Raw genomic sequence first — 20,196 nt, forward strand, 5'->3', positions numbered from 1 at the left:
GCTACTTGGCCGGCAGCTCTCCTGCACCTGTTCCACTGCTGTAGACTGGACTGGTGCTAGAGCAGGGTGGGGAGGGGAGGTGGACAGTAGGTGGGTAACATGAACTCCAGCTCACAGGTCACCAGAGCCCCAGCTGGGCCTGATGGAGACGCTGGATTCTGGCCTGGCTGAGACTTTGGGTTGATTCCCTGGAGTTGAAGTGAATGTGTTCTCCGCGTAGAAGGAAGGGGAACACAACTATTCTCATCTTTGGCTACAGGGGGCCAACTAATGCCGGTCATCTGTGTACTAGGATTAGTGCTTTCCCTAGCATAGAACTTGCTAGAAGCAGCTAGTCAGCCAGAGATTATATTTTCTAGCTCCTCTTGCATCTAAGTAGGGACATATGAAAGTTCTAGCTAATGGAATATGCAGAGAAGTGGTAAGCGTCACTTTGGGGAAAAATGATGAAGATACATGTATGCCTTCTTCATCCCTTTTTACTCATCTGCTAGCCACATGCAGAGAACTCCAATGCTCTAGGAAATGAGAGCCATAACATAAAATGGAAGAAACTACAGCCCTGAATCACCGCATGGAGGAAACGTACCCCACCTATCAGGAATGCCCATCACAAACTGTTCCGCAGGTGTTACTGTTTTGAACTCGTGAAATGTTTGTTGCAGCATTTAGTAGGACCCTAAGTAGTACATTAACAGAGTTTGGCATCCAGGCTCTTTCACAGGAAAGTGCTTACAGATTTTAAGATAAGCTGTTCTACTTGAATAGGACTTGGCATAGTAATTAAAATATTTAACAGATATAAAAATTTACTAAGGATTCTGCTATATTCCAGGTTTACATCTAAGTTAAATTATAGCTCTATACAAAATAGTTAGCTTCTTCTATTATTTAGCAAAGTTGCCTATTCTTTGCTATTCACTTCTCTGAACACTTCTATACACATTTCTGCTTCTTCTAGCTTATTTTTGTCACCAACACTTTAAATGTCTTGTCACTTAGCTTGACACATTTTATGATTCCTTACCTTAAATATAAAACCAACCTATCGTCTTCATAATAAAATGTCAACATTACTTGCTATCTTTGCAGAGGTGTAATGAAAAACACAAATTTTTTTAGGCTTTGTTTAAAATTCTGTCAAATTTAATATACAGAAAGAAACCCTTAAGAATGAAGTGTAAATATACATATATACATAATGTTTAGAATAATATGAGGTTCATGGGATCTTAACATATATTTGTACAAGCTGACACCTCTACACTGTTTTCCTCCTATTAAAATATATTAAAGCCAAGCTATGTACTTTTGTGCACATTTCGCATGATTTTAACTTTGTGACCTATACGTTTAAGGCCTTCTAAATTTCTAAACAATTTCAACAAAGATCTGAAAAATGTAAAAACTAAAGGGAAAAAATTACAACTAAAGGGAGCTAGATAGGCCCTGGGGCTAGGTAAGCAATTCATTGCCCATTTCTATAAATAACTGTTAGCGTAGAGGAAGAAAAAGAGAGTATGTGACCACAATAATGGCATTTTAGTCTTAAATTAAAATAGAGATACGTACTTGATAAAATTCTAGCTCAAAGATGGGTGCAACCAGCAATTCTGGAAGAAATCAGGACAGAATGCATAGGGAAATTACTTCCACTTGGGAGTCTCAAAGAACCCATAAGAATTACAAGGCAAGACAGGGGGAAGAAACTGAGACAAAGACACGAGGCTGTTGGAACTGAGCCACCCTAAGAGTGGCCCTCTAGAAAAAGACACACATCCTGTCAGCCAACCAACAAATACTTGCTAAGTGCCTACTCTAGGATATGAAGGGGAATCATGGTGAAGAAGGGCTTAACTGAAGATACTGAAGATATATGCTAATATTCTTTGGTTCTCAAGCCCTTCCCCAAGCTTAATTGGTCAGCTCTTTCTTTGTTCCCTGAACCTCTCCCCAGGCAGCTTCCATTGATTGCTCTCCCCGCCCCCGCCCAGGACTTCAACCAATACAAATGCTCGCTCATTAGATCTTCTGCCATGTCAATTCTCTATCTCATCAACAGTCACATGAAAAGATGCTCACATCACTCTTCATCAGGCAAATGCAAATCACAATGAGATATCACCTCATACCTGTCAGAAGGACTAGGCTCAAAAACATACAAAATACATGTCGGTAAGGATGCGGAGAAAAGGGAAGCTTCTTGCACTGTGAATGTAAGTAGGTGCAACCACTGTGGAAAAGAGGACTGGCAGTTCCTCAAAAAATGAAAAATAGACTTATCATATGATCTAGTAATTCCATGACTGGGTATATATCCAAAGAAAACAAAAACACTAATTCAAGAAGATGTACATACCCCTCTATTTCTTGCTGCATTATTTACAATAGCCAAGATATGAAAGCAACCCCAGTGTCCATCAACAGATGAAGAAGATGTGGTATATATACACAATGGAATATTACTCAGACATAAAAAATGAGCTCTTGCCCTTTCAAACAACATGGGTGGACCTAAAAGCAATCATGTTGAGTGAAATAGGTCAGAGGAAGATAAATGCCCTATGACTTCACTTACATGTGGAATCTAAAAAACAAACAAAACAAAGAACAGGAAAAACCCAGACTCTACAATACGGAGAACTGGTGGTTGCCAAGGGGTGGTGGATAGGGATATGGGCAAAATCACTGACAGGGATCACGAGGTACAAACTTCCAGCTATAAAATAAGTGACAGAGATAAAAAGTACAGCATAGGGAATACAGCCGATAATACTTTTTTAAAAAGGGTGAAACACAAACTTTTGAGGATTAGGAAGAGAACTCTATAATTGAGACTAGAGGCCAAGGAGGCAGAAAAACCAGAATGTGATGCACAATATTCAAGGTGGACAGTGTTTCAGGGAGTAGGAAATGGCGAACAGTGCCAAATGGCAAATGAGAGGGTAAGCACAGTAAAAATGGAAAAGGGTATTGCCTGGTTTAACAGAAAAATCACTCAAGATCTCAGCAAGTTATGTGAGACCAGACTGTGATAGTTTCAAGAACACAAATCTATCGGAGGAAGAAGAAAGCACTTCATTTAACTCTTAGGTGATCAAGATAGGGCAGGTTGGGCAAGATCACTTCGGCTAGAAGAGCCCTGTTTGCAAAGGTAGGGGCAATAAGCCAGGGAGGGTGCAGAGGGCAAGGAAGTGGGAAGTTGTGCTGACAGTTGAGAGCAGAAAGGAAGACTGGGAGTAAGCTGTAGAGGAGCGTGTTTTGCCAAGCAGTTTATAGGCTATCCCATAACATGCCATTAAAAGATGCTTTTAAGGCAGGAAATAACAATCACATTTTTATACCCCTGAGTAAAGAATAATCCCCCTCTACCTAGCTGTATACATCCCAGAGCAGAGGTGTGGTAAGGTGTCCTAACAACCGAGAGATAAACTGGCCTTAAAAATACATCGTTGAAAAAAAAAATACATCTTTGAAAAGGAGTAAGAAGAGAGCAAAAATGCTATTAGCTTGAATCATGTTTTAATTTGTGATTAAAAATCCTTTCTGCTGACAATCAGATGTCCTTGAGATAGAGTTCTATAAGGACACGTACGTGTAAGGGAACATCTCAGATAAGCAGAGCTATCTCTATGCGAGACCTTGACTTTCTGGGTTCAGCTGACATTTTTCTATCTTTCTCCTTCAAATGATGGAGATTTTACACTTTAGCTAAGATTCATAATGACTAAGAATTTATACTTTAGCTAAGGTTCACAATGTGAACTTTTCAAGTACCAAGTACCTTCCTGAGAGCTATAACCTTGAGAGAAAGACTAACTGAATTTACTTCATTTCAATAAATTTGTATTTAGCACATGTTAATAACTAGGATATATTTTCTCCAATATCAGAGCCTCTGTATTTTCAGTGTGTGGAGAAGATATAAATCAAAAGATTTTTCTGAGAGAAATCTACATCCTTAGTAACATTTTCCAGTGTTTTAATACACTCGAGGTTGCTTTGTCGAAATTATTTCCCCTTCGATTTAATATCACCGCTTCCTGTCCTACTTAGCTGAAACACAGAACACCTGCTCACTCTCACCAACACAATGCTCTTTTGTGTACTGAAAGATTAGCATTAAGTCTTCCGTCAACCTCATTGTCTGTAGGCTAAATCCAGCTCCCTTTATTTTCAAAGTTGGAAAGAATCCTGGAATTTACAATATGGAACTGATCAAACTCCCAACCCCTTACCAAATGTGTACTTGGCCTGACAGAGAACCATTCAACTCCTTCCTTCTATATCATACTTTTTTTAATAAGGCCCTTTTCAAATAAAAGCGTAAAAGAAAAAAGTATTATCTTGATTCAGTACTTTTTCCTGACATTAACTCGTTAAAAGATAGAGATTAAAAACCTTGTTATTTGCAGGATGGGGGTTGAGGAGAGCGTATGGAAAAGAAAAACCAAGGTGGATAAATTATTCCTAAATCTTTTCTGAAATCTCTACTTCATAATGAACCATTATATGAAGGGGCTCTTAGAGTGCATTTAGTAGACTATGCTCCCTGAAGGCAGAAGCCATTGTGTAGTAGAGTATCTCATCTGTGGCTTCTAGGTTAATGTAACCCAGTATCTTCAATTAAGCCCTCCTTCACCATGATTCCCCTTCATATCCTAGAGTAGGCACTTACCAAGTATTTGTTGGTTGGCTGACAGGATAGATAAATGCTCAGAGAAATTAGGAATAAAAATGCAAGCCTAAAATTGACACTTTAACTGAGGTGAAAAGAGAAAAGGGCTTGCCAAATTTGGTAACAGAAAATGACAGTAGTAATTCTGTAGGCCAGCTTTTGCATGCCATTTACTTGCCAGTCTGTAAACATTTATGAAACTCTCATCTTTCCATTCCTGTGATAAAGTTTCCCAAAGATGTCTCTACACATCCTCATCTCCAGAAACTATGAATAGGTTACCTTATATGGCAAAAGAGAATTGAGGTAGCAGGTGGAATTCAGATCCCTATTTAGCCAACCTTAAAATAGGAAGATAACCCTAGGTTATCTAGGTGGGCCCAATACAACTACCAGAGTTCTTAGGGAAGCAGAAGGTAAAAGAGCGGGTGTCAGAGCCATGAGATGCGAGAAACGCTCAACTGGACAGTGATGGCTTTGGACATGGAAGGGGGCCATGAGCCAAGGAATATAAGCAGTCTCTAGAAGCTTAAAAGGTAAAAATAAATTGCATTCTCCCTTAGATCCTCTGGAAAGGAACTCCACTCTGCCAACATCTTGATTTTAGCTTACTGAGATTCATTTTGGACTTCTGACCTCCACAAATGTAAGACAATAAATTTGTATTGTTTTTGGTAATTTGTCAAAGTCACAACAGGAAACTAATAGAGACAATAAAGGCTGAGATTTGATCACAAAAGAACACTAAATGCAGAGGTTTGATTAAAAAAAAAAAACCCTAAACTTACCTTTTAAATTTCTTCTGCCAAGTGTGTGATTCAAAGATATTTTTACATTTAGACTTCTATCAGTAGCTTTGTCTGGTTACTTTAACAAGAGGTTTTTGTGTGTGATTATTTCTCTCACATTCCTGAAGCATTCTGCTTTTATGAAATCTTAATTTTTTTGTTTTGTTAAAGTTTTGACTTTCTTTATCCTATAAACTTTTTAAATGATTAATCACGAGGATGATTATTTTGGTTACTGGAATGAAGACCATCATGCATAAATTTCTAACAAATTTAAAGTTTCATATATCCAAATGATCAAGGATTATTTCTTCTATTACGAAGTCTTTGTTGAAGATTTTGAAAGACATAGTCAAGGCTGTCACTATGTTTTTTATGGCTCAATTAAAGATATAGGCCTTTATTCATCTTAATACATCACTTTTATTGCTTGTAAGGTGCCAATTTCATACTTCTCCTTGGATGGAGCAATTTATTGGAACAGCTACATCTGTGTTTTTTAAGACTTGTCTAGACAGAAAACCATCATTATTATTCTTGATCTATTCCCCTCAACCATAAATTATGAATAGCAGTAACCTTTATATTTCCTTACCAATACAGTTTCTATGAGAGGATACTGCATGAGTAGCTTTATCACATTTCTTATAATGCCTGGCATTTATAAAGAACCTTTCAACTGAATGCCTCCAAAGTGCTTTGTGAAATTTAAATTAATTCTCACATCACCCTTAAAAGATAGGCATCACTCTCGTTATGTAAATAACTTGACACTGAAGTTAAACGAATAACTAAGGAAAATTACTCCAGGATAACAAAAGACACTCTCAATGTTACATCCCTCCTCCTCAATCCAACAAATTATTCCCTTAATTATTTCACAAACATTATAATAACTAACGTAGCTTTGTTCTTGCTTGGGTTATTAAATACTGTCAGAATACATATGCATGTAGTATTTATCTATTGATTTAAGTACTGTAAGAATTTTTAGAGCCAAGTCAATTTTCTTTCTGTGAATCCAGAACATACAACAGTAGGATGGGAAGGAGGAAGTTACAGACTATGTCTAAACTTGGGTAACTCCAGCTTCATCCTTAAATATATCTGATAGACATTCAATATACAGTAAGATAGAGGGTGGTGGGGAATAAAGGTCAGGGCACAGAACGAGAAGTTAAGTGACTTGTCCACTCGTCCTACAGAGCCAAGAGCCAAGTCAAGGTCTTCTGGAAACAAGTTTTAAACTTCTCAGTTTCTGGTGCTCAAAAATTAATCTGAATCTTGTACTTTTATCTAAAGAAATTGTTTTTGACTCAAACACTACAAATAATAACTAGTAGGGAATAGAATTACCTAGCTTTTCTGTACCCGTGCTAAACACCATGAAGGTGAATATTCTTAAGTGGCCCCAAACAGCTCCAAGATGCATAGGAACTTCCTTTCTTAATGCAGCAACTGTAAGAGGAGGTTCGTAATGGACCTGAGGATGTTCTAACCTGCTTCCCCCATGTATTAAAAGACATGGGCTAGAACCTCACTCTTCCTGTAGGATCTAAACCATACCTTATTCTGCAATTGTTTCAGTTTATCACTTGGTAAGGAAGCTCGGGCATTCAAACAAAGGGAGTTATGCTACTGTCTACCACAATTTTCCATAGGAGGAATGAAACTGAATCAGGCAAAGTTCAAGAGATTCATTTGTTCATTCATCTCCCCAACAACTGGACATGCACTGCAGGTCAGAACCTATTAGATGTTGGTGAAATGATACTACGTCCTAGGCCTCCCTTTAAAAGAAAATGGAAATACACTAGTGTGGTAAGTTTTTTACATGACACACAGTCTTCGAATATCACCTGAAGTTACGCTGTGATGAGTTAAAGCAACGCCTAGGATAAGTTATTGATAATAAGTTAACAAAGAAAAAAAATGGAACCATAAAAACATTCAATTAGTCTAAAGAAGAGAAAAAAGGGAATACAGGACAGGAGAGACGGAACAAATAGCTAAATGATAGATTTAAACTTAACCATATCAATAAATCATAATAATGATTAAAAGATTGCCAGATAAATCTGAATAAAAAAGAGAGACCCAGTTATACGTTGCTTAAATAAACATATGTTAAAAGTAAAGAAATAGATTAAAGGATGGAAAGGATAACATGCTAACACTGGTTTAAAAAACCTGGAATGGCTGAGATAAAGTAGATTTTAAAGCAAAGTGTATTACAGGGGATAAGGAAGGTCATTTCATAATGACAAAGCAGTTAATTAATAAAAAGGACATGGAGATCATTAGTATTTATGCACCTAGCAACAGATCTTCAAGATACAAGAAGCAAAAAAATGACAGAACAAATCCAAAATTATATTCAGAGACGAATACCAATTTCTCAAAAATTGATTAAAAAAAGGTAGATAGAAAACCAATAAAGATATGGCAGATCTGAATAATAATTTGAACTATTACACTTTTTTGAAACACCCTATTAAACAGTGGAGGAATACATCGTCTTTATAAATACATGCAGAACATTCACCAGATGGACCATATTGTGGGTGATAAACTAAGCCTCAGTAAATTTTAAAAGGATCAAAGTTCTCTAAGTGTATTCTCTAATCATAACAGACTTCAATTAGAAATTAATAACAGAACTCTGAAAAACTCTAAAATATGTGGAAACTAAATAACGCATGCTCAATAACCTATGGCCAAAGGAAAAAAAAATCAAAATAAAATGTAGTATTTTCAAAAGGATGAAAATGAAAAAGATAAAAATTTGTGGGATGCCGCTAGCACAATAATTAGCAAATGAGCATTTATAGCACCAAATACCTAGTTTAGAAAAAACCGTTTTCTCAAATCAATGTCTTCCACTTTCAAGAAATAGAAAAAGTATTATAAATTAAACCCAAGATACATAAAAGAAATAATAAATATCACAGCCCAAATAAAAATTAGCAGGAGGAACTTTATCAGCTTGATGAAGGGGATCCACCAAAGAACCCTACACAGCTCGTATTATACTTAATGTGGAAGACTGGATGCTTTCCCCAAGAGATTGAGAACAAGATAAGGATGTCCATTTTCACTACTTCTGTTCAACACTGTATTGAAAGTTCTAGTAGGTGTAATAAGGCAACAAAAAGAAATTAAAACCACCTAGATTAGAAAGGAAAAACAAAGTGTATTTTTAGACAACAATACTGTCTATGGAAAAACAATCTACAAAGTGCTACTACAACTAGTGAGTTTAGCAACACTGCAGGATAGAAGATCAATACAGAAAAGTCATTTGTATTTCAACATACTGGCAATATCTAATTTAAAAAATTAAAACAAAATGATACAATGTAGAATAGCATCAAAAATATGAAATACTCAATGACAGATCAGGTAAAAAAAAAAAAAAAAAAAAAAAAGCCAAACCTTGCTATGAGGAATGAAGCAAGACTTAAAAAAAAAGGGAAGGATATACTATATTCATGGGTCAAAAGACCCAATACTGTTGATCAACTCCTAAACTGATCTACAGATTCAATGCAATCAGTCAAAATAACACTGAGTATTTTTTATAGAAAGCTACAAACCGATTTTAAAATTCATAGGAGAAAGCAAAGAACTTAAAGGAACTGAAGAATAAAAAACAAAAACAAAGCTGGAGAATTACCAGTCCTTGATATCACAGACTTACGATAAAGCTAATCAGAGCAGTGCACCACTGGCATTAATACAGGAAAACAGATCAACGGAACAGACTAGAGAGTCCAGAAATAGACCCAAAGATACATATACAATTGATTTGCAACAAAAGTGCTAAGGAAATTCAGTGAAGAAAGTTTTTTCAATAAATAGTACTAGAACACCCAGATATTCATATATCAAAAAAGTAGACTTCAATCTATACATAGCTCTAGCTCTAGATATAAAAAAAATTAACTAGAAATGGATCAAAGATCTAAATGTAAAAACCTAAAACTGTAAAACTTCTAACAGAAAACAGAGAATTCTGACCTTGGGCTAGGCAAAGATTTCTTAGATACAGCGCCAAAAGTATGAGCGATAAAAACAAATTCACAAGTTGGACTTCATCAAAATTAAAAACTCCTGCTCTTTGAAACACACTGTTAACAGAATGAAAAGACAAACTACAGACTGGGAGAATATTTACAAAACATATCTCTGATAAAGGAGATGTAAACAATTTATTATGGTCTTTCCAGACTCAAGAACAATAAGCAACTCAATTAAAAATTGGGGATTCATTGGGGCATTTGGGTGGCTCAGTGGGTTAAGCGTCCAACTCTTGATTTCAGCTCAGGTCATGACCTCAGGGTCATGAGATTGAGCCCTGGAACAGGCTCTGTGTTGGGTGTGGAGCTTCTCCCTCTGCCCTGCCCCCAGCTCATACATGCATGCTCTCAAAAAAAAAAAAAAATGGTGGATTCATCAAAGACGACATACGGATGATAAGCATGCAAAAAGATGTTCAACATGATTACATTAGTCGTTAGAGAAGGGCAAATTAAAACCATAATGAAATAACACCACACCTATTAGAAATAAGAGATAAGTATAGTGTATGTGTCTATTATCTGTTCTTTCTGGGAGAGAGGCAGATCTCTATTACCATGGGGAAACTGAAATGTCAACTTCTGCTAATATAATCACCCACATGGAACCACCATGGAGGATGACTATTTACAACCTGTTCACCCTCCTGAATGTGAGAAAGAAAATGCTTTCCTTTACTTCTATACTGAAGATGCCAGCCAACTCCTTAGCAAGGGTCTGAGGTAGAGTCACTAACAACTGAAGCATGTTATTGGAGGCTCCCTTCCTTCGAAGTCAGACTCTGAATGATAAGTCTTCTTATCACTCATAACGCTTCACAGCATGTGATTAATGAGCCAGACATAATTAATTGCAGCGAGAAAAAGTATTTAGAAAGAATGTGCGTCATGTATGAATTATCTCTGGTCCTCCACCTGTCTGTGGTCCTGCCTCTTGTCACTGGCATGGCTCTTGAGATAGGACAGCAGAGTCCTATGACAAATGGCTATATGAATGGACTAGAGGAGGAAGGAGATCTTTTCTGTGATTTGCAGTTTCAGAGAAGCTACACTGCTTGCTAAAACTACAAAAATTAAAGTCCACAGTATAGGGTGAGTTGAATTAGGCACATGAATTAGGCACACTCATGCCAAATGAGTCTCCATTCCACTCTGCAGTAGAGAATGTTAATTCACTGGTCACGATAACAGTCATCCAATGCTGGCAATTTCAATAAAACTAGATATTAAGTTCTGCTCTCAAGGGGAAGAAAAATACATATCATGATTTTGCTAGCAGCTTCTGTAATGCTTGATTCACATGTAGATGAATCAAATTCGTATAATGCTGGAAACTTTTTTTTTTTTAATCCTCAAATATAAATTTCAACTGTTTGGAGTGAAGGAAAAAACCCTAAAGTAATTTTTACTAAGTTAACTGCGTATTTATTTTGAAAAATTAGGATGCTTTCTCAAAATATCTGTAGTCTACTCCTAATTTATTACTTTGTGTGTTGAAATCAGAAGTTCTATGATGACTGTGTATAAACCAGGCAATCAGAGAAATGTTTAAGCTCAACGGGTTCTAACCAGTTATATATGGGATATCAAATATACTAAGTTTGGCTAAAATAATTAAAGTAGCTCCTAAAAGTTTTAACATTAATGAAGAACTTAGAGAATTCAACTCACCCAATGCTGTACAAATGAGAAAAACAGAAAAGGATATGCTCCAGAAAAACGAGAGGGGCAAGAGAGAAAATTAGACTGACCAGTTAGAGCTCCTCACGGTATTTCTCTCCCAAGAAGACAGACCTTTTAACACACTACTGTATCACTTCTCTCTTGTCAAGTTTCAAAAACAAAAATCATGCATATTCTGACCATTCTTCAGATAGATCTCCTTTGATGCTTCATAATGCAAAGAGAACAACTCAATGAAAAAGGCAAATATAAGCTAATTTTTACTTGCTACACTAAGCTATTACAAGCTGCTTGAAATAGTTCACTTTAATAGAGTAATCAATTCAGCAGTTCTAATTTACCTTAATATTTAAAATGTATCTGAAATCAACCACCAGCTGCTGTTTCCATATAGTATTTGTATTTGTAAAACAAGCATGAAGACTGTCACTGTGAATTATGAGGTAACAACATCTCAAGAAATGTTAAATAGAAGTAGAGCTATTCAAACAGAAAAAGTGAGAGAAATACACAAAATGAAAACCTTACTTTCAAAAATATTCCTACTCTCAAAATGTATATCTAAGAGGTAAGCAAACTGTTAAGTCTTTTGCTATCTTAAAATATTATTTAATCAAATTAGAAGAACAATGATCTGGCTCCAATGCTTTGTAAAGGAAAACAGGTTCTTGGATTTGCATGAGTCTCCATCCTCAGAGAGGCAGAAGAACCAGCAACCTTCTATGTATACTGATGATGTGGTACCAAGGCCATCAACTCAAAGTGTATGAACAGACACTAGGCTTTTTCTAACAACCTTTAGAATGTCTTTATATCAATGCTTCTAAAACTAAAAAGCCACTTAGGTGGAAACTTTAAAAATTCATTTTGGGGGTGCCTGGGTGGCTCAGTCAGTTAAGCATCCAACTCTTAATTTCAGCTCATCATGTTCTCAGGGTCCTGGGATCAAGCCCTGCACCAGAATCCAGTCAGTGGGGAGTCGGCTTGAGGATTCTCTCTTCCTCTCCCTCTGCTCCCCCCTCTGCTTCTGTTCTCACTCTCTCTCAAATAAATAAATCTTTAAGAATTAAAAAAATAAATAAAAATTCATTTTGTACTCAAGAACACCTTTCAGCAAGTTTAAAAGTTACTAAGGAGTGCAAGAATTCATTCTGAAAGACTCAATGGAAACCTCACTGTCCACATAGATGTCCTGTGACATAATTATTTAGAAATTTATATGGCTATCTAGGTAAGCCTTGCTTTTAAAGTCTTAGGGACAAAATCATCTTTAATTTTTTTTTTATTTGAGCTAGTTGACACATAATGTTACATTAGTTTTAGGTGTACAAACATAGTGATTTGACAAGTTGATACCTCATGCTGTGCTCACCACAAGCATAGTTACCATCTGTCACCATCCAGTACTATTACAATATCACTGATGAACTATATACTTTTGGGTGCTTGACTGGTCAACTATTTGCCTGCTGGAACAAGCGCATTGTATGAAAAATTCGCTATTTTTGCCTCCAGGTATTCCCTAAGTAGCACTGGGTGGAGGGTTGGCCACCAATTCAGATGAAAAATCTCCATATGCCACCTCCATTTCCATAAATAGGTATTTGCACCTGCCATCTACAAACAAAATCTGCATTACAAGCACTTGCCAAAGAACCTAACCTTCAACTGCCCAATGCCTACTTAAATTTGAACTATCATTTTGCAAAACTATATGCTATAGATTTTTTTTAAGAGATTTATTTATTTGAGAGAGCGAGAGCGAGAGAGTACATGAGGGGGGAGGGTCAGAGGGAGAAGCAGGCTCCCCGCTGAGCAGGGAGCCCGATGCGGGACTCAATCCTGGGACTCCAGGATCATGACCTGAGCTGAAGGCAGTCACTTAACCAACTGAGCCACCCAGGCACCCCTATAGACTTTTTCTTACCCCTAGGACTTACTAGTTCTCAACCCTGGTTGCCCAGTGATACTTTTTGCACCAGTGCTTCTCAACCTTATATGCACATACTATCTCCTGAGAAGTGCTTAAAATACTGTCTGGACTCACCCCAAACCAACCAAAAGAAAAGTGTGGGCTCACATCATGCACTCCCTAAGGGGGTTCTTATGCACACACAGGGTTGAGAATCACTGTCACATATAAAAGCGCAGCCAGAGAGTACTGTAATAAGAAGCAAACCCATGGCATAAAATGATATAAAATGTATTAAAGAACTATGCATAAAATGACATTAGCTTAAATAATATCTCATTCTTGCATTAAGCCATGAAATTAAATTGGCCCACACTCATACCATAATTTGTAAAATACTGCCAAATTTCTTCATCTTATCAGGTGTTCTACTTAATGATTTAGAACATAGGTTTTGGGGTCAAACCACCCAAGTTCAAACACTGACTCTTGCACTTGCTGAGTGGTCTTAATCGGATTCTCACTTTTCTGTCTCACCATGAAATGTTACTACCATTCTCAGAGAGCATTAAATGGGGCGAGCGATCCGATTTCTTTCCCTTGCATTTAAGTTTCATCTATGTTGTTGCATGAGTTAAGTTTATTATGGAGGTACCACAGTTTATCCATTCCTCTGTTGAAGGACCTCTCACTCCTCCAGTTTTTAGTGATTACGAATAAAGCTGTTATAAACATTCCCATATATTTACTAATAAACCCTTGTATAAATACCTAAGAGGGAAACTGCTGGGTGATATGGCATGTCTATGTTTCACTTAAAAAAAAAAAAAACAAAAAAAAACAAAAAAAACCTGGCAAATTGTATTCCCAAAGTGGCTGTATGGTTTTGCATTTCTACCAGCAGAGATTAAGTTTCTGTTGTTCTGCATCTTTGTCAACATTTGTTATTGTCAGCTTTCTTGTACCTTAGCCATTTTACCAGCTGTACAGTGGTGGTATCTCCTTGTGGTATGAATCTATTTTATAGATTGTGTTGCTCATCTTTGAATTCAACTGCTATGCAAAATTTTAATTAGAAAACTTCACTTTAAAACTAAGATCTCTAGATATCTATTTATAAAAGTTTAGACTAAATTTCAGATGATGTAAGCCCTTTTCCTTCAAATTAAAAAAAAAAAAAACTATTCCTGCTTCTCAGTATAAAAGTAGATAAATACATAGCAAACATTACTAGTAGCTCCACGACCCAGAGAGGATCACCAGCGTCTTCTGCACACCAGTGTATACATCCACGGGCTCAGATTATAACCCATCTGAAGATCCAAAGTTTAAAGCAGGAATGAATCAGGTATGTTTGAGGAACAGAAAGAAAGCTGAGTATGGAGGAACGATGATAGTAAGCAAGGTGGCTGTGACAGGAGATGAAATCAGAGGAAGAGGTCAGTTCATTTATAGCAGGGTACTTCAATGTTGGTGTGTGTGGAAATTGCCAGGAGGCCTCGTTAAACAGACCGCAGCACATCACCTTCAGAGTTTCTGGTCCAGCAGAGCAAGTCCAGCAGATTCTGAGAATGTGCATTTCTAACAATTTTCCAGATACTGCTGATGTTGCTGATCCAGGGTCCCACCCTGCGAACCATTCTTGGGCATGCTACACTATGATGAGGAGTCTGAATTTTAATCCAAATAAAAGAGAAGACACGAAGATTTTAAGGGCGGAATGATGTGATTTGTTTTGAATTTTAAATAGATCATAGTGGCTGAAGTGTGAAAGCTAGATTAGAGGGGACAAGATGATAAATGGCACAGCAGTAAAGCAAACTATCACCAGCGAGGAAGGATGGTGTCCTGAACTAGGGCAGAGGAGATATTAAGATGTGGATATATTCGGAATAAATTTAGGGAAAGCTGACAGAACTTGCAAATAGACAGGAGTATTATATGTCAAGGTCACTGGCTTGAAAACTGCCTCTCTGAAAGACTTTATGGGGGTGCTAATCATTAAGTTCTATTTTAGAAAAATTTAGTTTGAGACAACTGTTAAATGCAACTAGAAATACCAAGTATGCAGGCTGGATATGCAATCCAAAGCTCCAAGAAAGAAAAATAAAAAATTGGAAGTCATTAACACATAAATCATAATTATAATCATGGAACCTACTCAGATCATTAGTATAGTTCAATGGATCTCTAAGTAGGGTGATGCTGCACAGCTCCCAGGGGACATTTAGCAATGTCTGGAGACATTTTTGATCATCTTGATTTAAGACTGGGTGAACTACTGCCATCTGACAGAGGCTATGAATGCTGCTAACTAAAGTGTACAGAAAAGCTCCTAACAACAAAGCATTTTCCTGCTCAAAATATCAATAGTGCTGGGGTTCAGAAACTCTTATACGGAAAGAAAAGTGGTCTTATATGAAGGGAGCAAAGGGGTATGAGGCCTTTCTCAGACATACAACTGACAGGAAAACATACCACTTACATACCCAATTTAAAACCTGCTTAGGGGCGCCTGGGTGGCTCAGTCGTTAAGTGTCTGCCTCCTGCTCAGGTCATGATCCCAGGGTCCTGGGATCGAGCCCTGCATCGGGCTCCCTGTTCCACGGGAAGCCTGCTTCTCCCTCTCCCACTCCCCCTGCTTGTGTTCCCTCTCTGTCAAATAAATAAATATTTAAAAAAATAAAAAAAATAAAATAAAACCTGCTTAAATATATATATGGCCAGTGGAGAAATGAATTAAAAATACCGAAAGAAATACATTATAGCTTTAGACTTAAAATGGCTGCTATTAGACAGTACAAAATAGTTATAAAGGAAATAGGGTAAAATTAACATAATAATAGTTTAAATGAAAAATTCTGATTCATCAATCCATAAGACCAAATGTAATCTCCAGGGCTCTTCTGTGAGATTATGCTACCTCTACACTTTTGTTGGATGAATCAGTGCACAAATATGTAGGCACATGAATGAATGGTATGGCTTAGCTTGTAAGTCTTAACAAATACATTTAATAAGGAAACAGAGGACGAAATTGGGAATGTGATTGCTGACTCTCAATTTCTGGAGTGTGGGTACGGATTCACAAAATCCCTAGAAATGGAAAAACTCTAAAGGAGACAGAAGAGAAGGATTTGAAATGAATAGAAATCACAACTTTGGAGAAAAAAAATTCCAATATACCCAATGATCCCAGTATCCTTCAAAATCTAGCACCACACAAGCTGTCAATCATCACCAGAAATTTTCAAGGAAGATTTTTGGAAGGCTTTAACCTCTGGAAAATACCTATCAATTCAGTCTTCAGGTCTGGGGAAGAGAGATCCACGCTACAGAAGATAACTTTATAGCCTACTCACTGAAGCCCATCTACTTTATAAATGAGACTACAGATAATCTTTCACACAGAGAGGTGTTAAGATCACAAATCTACCCTAATCTTAATGCTTTTAACTGCCAGAAGAAGCTGAGTATAGTGGAGAGACACTAGCATTAGAGGATAAATATATTCCAGGTATGAGGTAAGTACAGGATAAAAAATTCAGTGTTAAAAGATGTGTGAAAAAGAGCTTCTCACAGGGAAAGCAGGAGTGGTAAGAGAGAAGTAGCCTTAGATATTCTAATCAGTCAAATCATAATGGACCTAAACAGATGACCTCAAAGAACAAGATACTGCTTTTAACTCATGGACAGAAATGTTTAAATGAGAATTACTTCTCACCAAGAAGGACAAGTTGGCCTGTACCATTCACATCCACTGAGCAGTACATGTGTAAGAAAAACAGGTCCCTATGATCTTAGTATACGCATCCTTTACATACCCAAAGCCCATCACACTACTTTCTAAGTCATTGACAATTATGTTCAATAAATTGGAGCTGTAATCCGGGACTGTGGAAAATTACAAATAAATTATTTTACGTAGTTTATGAACAGAAAGTTCACACGCTACATACTGGTCTACTTTAACTGTGAATCAAAAGAAGTAAAAATGTGTGACCTTGAACACACAGGGCTGAGTACGACTCACCCTTCCCAGTTCTTTATCTTCAAGGGCCAGGACCCCAGTGCTTTCCGTGAAGAGTTTCACTTTGACCACAGGCCGAGGATGGGTGGTGGTGAAATCACCTTGAGTTCCCCATCTGCAACAAAGTCACAAAGATTTTCTTTAAAATGCAGCATTTTTTTTCCAGACAGATGTATCTCCTTAGAAGGCCCATTAAGCCATACAGAATCTTTTGTGGCTCAATGAGATTTTTATCTTTGCTTTTGTTTCTGACAGATGGCACAGTCAAGAAGAAAAATAACAATAAGTTTTACAGCTTATAATAATTCCAAAGCTGTTCCAAAAATTAGCACATAAGAGTATAAAGGACAGTGTACAATGAGAATTTAGGTTAAGGTAAAGCATTACATACGTAGTCACTGAAATCTACTGTTTATTCAAATACAAATTATAACCCCATTATTATGGAAGCCTAGAGAGAAATCGCTAAAAGTTTCTTTATATAAAAGACAGTTTCATGGAAACCTTTTGTTGCATGAAGACTTTACCCTATCACTTCTTGGAAAGTCTTTACTAGACATTTTATATTTTAAAAAGTGGAGGTAATTATCTCAAGTCTATTACTTTATATGATTTGTAAAAGCTCCTATCAAAAGGAAAGAAATAAGCATTGTAAAAATATGAACGTTTTGCAGTTAATTTCCCAACACACTCTCCTAGGAATGGAGTAAGTCTGTCGACATCTGGCTTTTCAAATCATCATAACAAAATAACATTTTTCTTGGCTTATCTTTTAATTAGTGGCATCTCAGCTTTGCCACACACCAATTCATCATAGCGTATTTACAAAGTCAACTGGCACACACCTGGTATTAAAAAATCTTATCAATATTTCTCATAACTCTGAGATCACAGACACGAGACACAGCATAGCAGGAAGAAAATGCCATTGAGAAAAACTCACAAAAGTGAGATTTAACAAAACAAGGATCCCTGCTACAAGTAAATCGCCATAGAAAAATACAGATTTTCTTTTATTGTTTTAAAAAAACAAATTTACCCTTCTCAAGGCATTATCTGAACTTTGTTTTATAAACCACATTCAGTAAGCTTGGGAAATACAAAAAAAATGGAGGAAAGTCTAATAAAAACGGAATAACTGTGCCGTCTTCCTCTGCAACCACAGCAGTGATAACACCGTAATATGTGTACAGTAAAGCAGAGGCCACTTCAGTGACCGCGGAAACCCATATCCAGACGCCACTTGTTCTCCGAAATTAAAGTCCTATGCTAGAGGAAAAGGACAGATTCAATTAGGATGGAAAAGCAGCTTAATTTTTATTTAGACTTCTAGAAAGGGGTCAGCAAAGAATTTTTTGCCATTTCATAGAATTAAGATGGCCTGAGATAAAGTAGAGCTAAACTAAGACTAAAAATGAAAAGGGATTCAGGACCAAAATAAGGGAGAAAAATTCTCAATCTCGTGTGTGAGATCTTCAGCCTTGAGTGGTCAAGGCCATCCAGATGACAACTCTGGAGTAGATTCCCAGGACATATTTGTCTTTATTTGGTGTCCTGTGATTAAATGTGGAAAACTAATCCTTCGAGACATTTTCGTTACCATTGAAATCAAAGATTTGTAGTAGCCATGTAGACACAGCCTAACAGGTTTATATAGAATTTGTTCATCTTTTAAACTAATTCTCCTCATAAAAATTTGTTTTTTTCCTCTAATGTCAAAATCCCTCAAAAGTACTTATCCTGTTTTATACAATTGTTTGTAATTTCCCATCTACAGCAACATGCCGTTCTCCAAAGAGAAATATACTGACGACCACATTAACCATCACTGGGGGACTTGATGAACTTCATCTTTTAACCCCATCTCCTTGCCACTTTACATGAAGGGAAATGCATGCTCGCTTTGGCAGCACATATATTAAAATTGGAACAATACAAGATTAGCATGGCCCTGCGCAAGGATGATACGTGAAGGGAAAGGCGCTGCCAATTCTGTTAGAATAAGACAAATAAACAACAATGCATATGTAAAGAACTGTGCTCACTCATGACCCTGGGAACTCCCAGAAAATTGCCGTTTACCTCAGATCCTTCATAAACACACATCTTCAACAACTATTCTTTGAGGGTTCAGGACAGGCCACTCCAATATATGCCATTTTGGCACATTATCTTGAATTAAAGTTACTTAAGTGCAACAAGGATACTCTGACTCCTCCATTGTGCCCCTGAAAGCAGGAAATACATCTCCCACATGAAAGATACCCTCCCCAGTCACCCGTAGTAGAAAATATCCTTATTACCAAAAACAGGGAATTTAGGGCCAAGGAGACTGTATAAACAAACCTCATTACTTCTTTACTAACGTACCATCCCCAGAGCTCAAACTTCTCTGTCAATTCTTCACAAATTTATTGTTTGTCTAAGAAATATAAAAGCTGCCCCCTTGGTCACTTCTTTGAGTCTCATATTTCATATACATACAAATTAAATTCGTTTTTCTTCTGTTAATCTGCCTTATGTCAATTATTAGACCAGCCAAAGAAACTAGAAGGAAAAGTTTTCCACCCCTACATCTCTAAATCTTTATTCACTAGACATCTCTCATCTACTCACTAAACACATTTTATTATGTAAATCATATCTTAAGTGTCCAAAAATGAGATACAGTTTAAAGAATAAAAATCAGCATTCCCACCACTCAAGTTAAGAGGGAGAATATACCAGTATATCAGAAGAGTCCTCTTTGTGCCCTACCCTGGTCACATCTTCCTCTCAACCCAAGCCCACACTACCACCAGAGTAGCTAGGATTCTGGGGTCTATATTTATTATTGTCTTAAATTTCTTTTTAAAGGGAGTATTTTTAGCATTTTACCTCTAGAGGTGATCATTGCTCCAGGTATCTTATAGCTGGTCTTTCATGGGTAAAGGAAATTCTCTTCTGAGTTCATTAGATAACCACAAATAAATCAGAGTATGCGTTTTATACACATATATCAGATATGTGATATATATTATGGTGTA

General features: G+C 36.9%; 1 protein-coding gene and 1 pseudogene across 15 annotated transcripts in view; one reads left to right on the plus strand and one right to left on the minus strand.

Moving 5' to 3' along the window:
• The window catches only part of CADPS2 (calcium dependent secretion activator 2), a 506,725-nt gene that overhangs the window by 229,201 nt on the left and 257,328 nt on the right, over nucleotides 1-20,196 (minus strand). For all 15 annotated transcript variants that reach the window (XM_028104882.2, XM_028104880.2, XM_028104885.2 and 12 more), the window contains exon 7: nucleotides 17,174-17,285. In XM_028104882.2, coding sequence (XP_027960683.1) covers nucleotides 17,174-17,285 — 112 coding nt within the window. The remainder of the gene's footprint in view (nucleotides 1-17,173; nucleotides 17,286-20,196) is intronic.
• LOC114210704 (U6 spliceosomal RNA) lies at nucleotides 19,065-19,165 on the plus strand (annotated as a pseudogene).

Source organism: Eumetopias jubatus, unplaced genomic scaffold (assembly GCF_037043125.1).
Source record: "Eumetopias jubatus isolate StellerSeaLion01/CBP00866 unplaced genomic scaffold, mEumJub1_p1.0 scaffold_14, whole genome shotgun sequence".
Taxonomy (NCBI): domain Eukaryota; kingdom Metazoa; phylum Chordata; class Mammalia; order Carnivora; family Otariidae; genus Eumetopias; species Eumetopias jubatus.